The 6,030-nt window shown below is 43.5% G+C and overlaps 1 protein-coding gene across 1 annotated transcript in view; it reads left to right on the forward strand.

Annotated features, from left to right (window-relative positions):
• LOC118369093 (eIF-2-alpha kinase GCN2-like) overlaps window positions 1-4,714 on the forward strand; it is a 30,719-nt gene extending 26,005 nt beyond the window's left edge. The window contains 3 exon segments of the mRNA XM_052495672.1: window positions 620-664; window positions 1,389-1,501; window positions 4,256-4,714. Coding sequence (XP_052351632.1) covers window positions 620-664; window positions 1,389-1,501; window positions 4,256-4,313 — 216 coding nt within the window. The 3' untranslated portion in view covers window positions 4,314-4,714.
• The last annotated feature ends 1,316 nt before the right edge of the window (window positions 4,715-6,030 follow it).

The raw sequence follows: 6,030 nt of genomic DNA on the forward strand, positions 1-6,030 counted from the left end.
TGTAGTATTTACTGATACGACATACTCCAAATACATTTGTCATTCCATATGTTTGTGTCTGGTTCCCATCAGAGTTAGAGGCTAGATGCTGGAGCGTGAGGTATTGAATTTGAAACAGACATAATCGCCTTGATGCTGGTATGTATTTACTCAGAGCTACAAGTCTGCCTCCAGATCACGTCATCAGTAATCCTACCTGCCTGTCATAGGTAATACCCCTAACTAAAGAGAAATGCAATTTTCTCAAAATATAATATAAAGGTGTAGATGGAACATAAGCTGATGGTTCTATGATTTCCTGCGAGGGACCTTTACAGTAGTGCCCTTAGTGGTGGTGAGAGCACCATGAATGAGGCAATGTTCTGCTCACAGACTAAATCGATACAGCACAGTGTGCAAATGATCTTCATCGCCTTTAGCTGAAGGAACTGAACCTTCTGTTTTTTGTTGCCACTGTGCAATGCTTCTTGATATTTATAGTTTATTTGGTTGCTGTGGTTACATTTACTTCCTTTAGAAAACAGACAACATGCTATGTACAGTGTGGTCTGGGAGTACATGGTGCGATAACATCCATTGTCTTTGGATTCTTAACGCACCTCCCTCTGTTCCGTCCCAGGTGGACCTCCCGAAGGCAACTCTCATCAACTTCCTGTCATTGGAGGTCTGTACCCAGCTCTGCTTATCATGACCTATCTGAAACAGTCAATAAAGGATATATTGGCAGGATAGAGGAGGAAGGAAGTCCTGTTTCCTTCCTTGTCACCTTCACCCTGTCCTCCGCCAGCAGTCCTGCCAGGACCCTTTAGGTCACCTGCCCTGTCCCCCTCGCACAAACACCACAAGTTACCAGCTGGGACAAAGTGTAGACTAACATTCCAAACTCCTGACCGCAGGGCTTGCCAAACGAAACCAGGAACCCCTGGCTTTCATAAATAAAAAAATGACAATGTCAATTATATGGTGTTAAGAAACATGTTCTGAACACAAGCAGTGTTGCATAACTAAGCAAACACTCACGCCAAATGAATGGTGGTCCTATACAGTTCCCCTCTCACATCACACATGTGGATTTGTGAGTGTCAGAGAAAACACTTTCGCTGTATAAAACAAATTACAATACACAGTTTGTGTGCCCAGACTCACAGGAAATCATGCATCACACAGACTAATTACCCCACAGAGCAGTGAGGGCCTGGGACTCGCATATCTATCTTTTATACTTCCCACCATGTAACTGCAGATGGGGGAGTGAATGTACACACAGTCTCCGACACAGTAACTACAGCTTACATAAACAGCCCTGCTTGTTTGATCGCAGCCACTATGTTGAATATCTGATTGCTGGTTTCTCTCTCGCTCTCTCTTTCTGCCACTCTTCTCTCCAGTTTGGAGATGAGCAGTTCAACATCAGCGTTAAACATCTGCTGTCATGTCTCCCCAAGCAGCGCTATCTCAGGTCCATCTGTGAGGAGATCCACTGCTTCAAAATCCTAAAAGGGTACGTAGATGTTTTTTTCAGGCCCTGTGTGTTCCAGGGCAGGCAAACCCAGGCCAGCGAGAGTGTGAGAGCAGGGCAGTAGACCCCATGACCCCATGACCCTCTGGGCACTCCCAGGTTCTGACTCAGGCCTTGACTTGCATTTTTTTATTTAGAAAAATCATGAAACCTGAGGAAAACGGTCGAGAGCATTAAAGGCCCTTTAAAAACCAGACTTCCTTTTATGACCAGCAAACACCAGAAAACCCCAGCCCACACTCCAGGTCCCCAGCCCACACTCCGGGTCCCCAGCCCACACTCCAGGTGTGTGGATGTCAGTCAACTCTTCAAACAGAGCAGATCAGAGATAATTACAGTCTATAAAACACCACCAACTCCTCAGATGATCAGATTTCCATTTGGGGTAAGGATTTGTCCTGTCTGTCTGACTGCTGTCTGAGTTTCTCCATTGTGAGTGACACCCAGAGCCCTGGGCCAGGTCACAGGCACAGTTAAAGCTCCACTGCAGGCTGTCTGTACAGGGGACTGGGCTAATATCAGCCTCGCTACCTATAGCCCTGCTCAAGGACTGGGCTAAAGCCTCTCCATTTTTGGTTTTCTCTGCCTAGTTTTATTTAGATGCTCAGAACAAGGAGCCTATGTTGGCTTTGATGAATGTTCTCTTTCATGAATGGAGATGACACAGAAGAAAGCAAGAGCCCATTTCTCTGGCTCTTTCAGGGCTCTTCATCAACCATCCAGAGCAGTTGGTTTTAATCTCCTGTGTGTCTCATTCACCGATGAGGGGAAAGTGTTTACTGATAAATTACCGTAATTTGCTAACAATGGAGATATTCACAGTGGGTTTTATGTGTTTGTTTTCGCTTGAACTAGGTGACTAAGAGGGCCAGATTCAGTGCCTTGAGAAGGTATTCACACCTCTTGATTTATTCATTTTGTTGTGTTACAGCCTGAATTTAAAATGGATACAATTGAGATTTTTTTTGTCACTGGCCTAAACACAATACCCCATAATGTCAAAGTGGACTTATGTTTTTCAACATTTTTACTAAAAAATGAAAAGCTGAAATGTCTTCAGTCAATAAGTATTCAACCTCTTTGTTATAGCAATTCTAAATAAGTTCAGGAGTACAAATTTGCTTAACAAGTCACAAGTTGCCACGGACTCACTCTGTGTGCAATAATAGTGTTTAACATGATTTTTAAATGACCACCTCATCTCTGTACCCCGCAATTAACTTTTTGTCCTGAATACAAAGTCTTATGTTTGGTGCAAGTCCAATACAACACATTACTGAGTACCACAGCCCATATTTTCAAGCGTAGTGGTAGCTGCATCATGTTATGGGTGTGTTTGTAATTGTTAAGGACTGAGCAGTATTTCAGGATAAAAAATAAATGGAATGGAGATTGGCACAGACAAAATCTTAGATGAAAACCTTGTTCAGTCTGCTTTCCACCAGACAGTGGGAGATGAATTCACCTTTCAGCAGGACAATAATTAAAATGTTGCACTATCCAGGTGGGGAAAGCTCTTAGACTTACCCAGAAAGACGTACAGCTGTAATCGCTGCCAACGGTGCTTCTACAAAGCATTCACTCGGGTGTTTGCAAAAATGTCTGAAACATGTTTTCACTTTGTCATTGTTTGGGTATTGTGTTTCGACGGGTGAGGGGGAAGAAAAAAAATGTAATCAATTTTGAATTCAGGCTGTAACACAACAAAATGTGGAATATGTCAACGGATAGGAATACTTTCTGAAGGCACTGAAAGTGGTCCAAAGGCCACAGTAGTAAACAGTCGCCTGGCTGCAACGTGCCTATATACTACTCTGCCCATATGGCCCCGCAGTCATTGAGCACCAGCTACAGCCACTCTTTCATTTACTTGAAAACAGACTCGTAACTCGCTGCCTGCCAGATCATCTGAAATACCCTGTGAAAGAATGAAAAGAAAGGGCCAATAATGATGGTGACAATGAAATAAGAATAGTCCAATTGGGCTGTTTTTCCACAATGAGCCGGCCAGTTAAAACTTACCAAACCAACTTTCCCTGGTGTGGTAGGCTTTCACAAGATAGCAGTTATAGGTTATGTTGTTTTGTCGTTGATGTCCATAGCAATTGTTATGCAATCCCTTTACATGTGGAAATGTATACACAGAGAGTACAAAACATTAAGAACACCTAACTCAGAACAGCATCTATTCATCGGGGCAAGGACTCTACATGGTGTCAAAAGCGTTCCACAGGGATGCTGGTCCATGTTGAACACACTACTTCCCACAGTTGTCAAGTTGGCTGGATGTCCTTTGGATGGTGGACCATTCTAGATACACACTGTTGAGCGTGAGAAACCCAGCAGTGTTGCAGTTCTTGACACAAACCGGTGCACCTGGCACCTACTATCATTCCCCGTTCAAAGTCACTTAAATCTTTTGTCTTGCCCATTCACCTTCTGAATGGTAAACATACACAATCCAGGTCTCAAGGCTTAAAAGTCCTTCTTTAACCTGTCACCTCCCCTTCATCGAGACTGATTTGAAGGGGATTTAACAGGTGACATCATCAATTAGGGATCATAGCTTTCACCTTGTCATTCTGCCATGGAAAGAGCAGGTGTTTATAATAGTTTGTATGCTGCGCGTACTTCAATATAGCCTGCTAATGGCTACTTGCAGTTGTTTTGACAAACATTGCGTTATTGAGAAATGGGCTTTGGTATTGGGACTTAATGAGTGTGTTGTCTTTGCAGGGCTGCTGTGGTGGTTTTGTACAGCGACAAGGACGATTACTACAAGATTCTTCTGTGAAACCAAAGATGTTACTGCTCAGGACAAGCTCCAAGCTGCCCCCAGTACAACAGGCTTCCTGTGGCACTTTTCTATATAGAGAAACCGTATCTGTTTAGAAAGATGACTTTCCTTTTGAGACTGTGAACCTAAAGGCAAAAGTGAACTTTTAGTGTTAAATTGTGATCCAGTTACAATCAGCTCTGAACCTCACTGCATTTTGTGCTCCTCCCTACATCTAGAAGGCAAAAAAATGGTTTCTAATCTTCTTACTGTACCTGCCTTAATGTGTAACGGTTAATGTACATTCTGAAGAGGAATGCTTTTTTGATTACAGATAGTGTTGCTATATTTCCAAATAAATGGCCAATTCCATATTTTTAAAGTGACATGATGAATAATGGCATTAAATCTCATATTTCCCCTCAGTTTGTGGTTCTCTTTTGTGAGATTGCAGCAGTCTGCGGGAACAAAGAATGTAGTCTTCAACAAAGCAGCTCCAACCATAGCTGAGGAACTTGATGAATAGCGATGGACTGTGGATATTCTATTACTGAGATATCTATGGGGTTTTCGACTGACTACTACGAATTTCCATTTTCCTGTTGAATGTGAACTCCGATGGTATGGAAAAACCATTATGCTGTAAGACACTAACCTTGGAAAGAAAGGCACCTCAAATAGGTGATTGAGTTTTCAGAGCAGTCTTCACTTCCTCATGTTGAGGTTTATGAGCAAATGGTGACTGACAAGTTGAAACAGAGGCACTGTCCACAGTGTGAATGCTTCAGGTTGTCCGTTCAACCCTTCCTGGCTCAGTATTTTTCTGTCTGTCATTTTATGAAGCCCTGACTGAGGTCTGGCCATTGCATTCCTCATCCATAGAGTCCTCTAAACCAGGGATCATCAACTAGATTCAGCCGCGGACTGATTTATTTTTCCTCTTGAGGATGGTCAGGGGGCCATAACATAATTACAAATCATTTGTAGACTGCAAATTGACAGCAAGAAGCCTAAACCAATATATTTGACGAAAAACATATTTTGAACCTTGCTTACAGAGTGATGGAGTGCTGCATCAAATGACCTGGCCTCAACCCAATTGAGATGGTTTGGGATCAGTTTGACCATTGGAACACTCCTGTGTTCCAATGGCATGATTTGTTAGCCAATCCAACTTTATGATTTTAAAAGGCTAATTGATCATTAGAAAACACGTTTGCAATTATGTAAGCACAGCTGAAAAATGTTGTGCTGATTACAGAAGCAAAATCTTCAGATGGGGCCACAGTGTCTCCTGACCCCTCCTGTCTCAGCCTCCAGTATTTATGCTGCAGTAGTTTGTGTCGGGGGGCTAGGGTCAGTTTGTTATATCTGGAGTACTTCTCCTGTCTTATCCAGTGTCCTGTGTGAATTTAAGTATACTTTCTAATTCTCTCTCTCGGAGGAGGAGGACCTGAGCCCTAGGACCATGCCTCAGGACTACCTGGCATGATGACTCCTTGCTCCGCACTGCTAAAGCTAACTCTCTCTCCTCTGCTCTCATCCTTCTAGACCTATCGGCTGCCTTCGATACTGTGAACCATCAGATCCTCCTCTCCACCCTCTCCGAGTTGGGCATCTCCGGCGCGGCCCACGCTTGGATTGCGTCCTACGTGACAGGTCGCTCCTACCAGGTGGCGTGGCGAGAATCTGTCTCCTCACCACGCGCTCTCACCACTGGTGTCCCCCAGGGCTC

The sequence above is a fragment of the Oncorhynchus keta genome, chromosome 35 (assembly GCF_023373465.1).
Source record: "Oncorhynchus keta strain PuntledgeMale-10-30-2019 chromosome 35, Oket_V2, whole genome shotgun sequence".
Taxonomy (NCBI): Eukaryota; Metazoa; Chordata; class Actinopteri; order Salmoniformes; family Salmonidae; genus Oncorhynchus; species Oncorhynchus keta.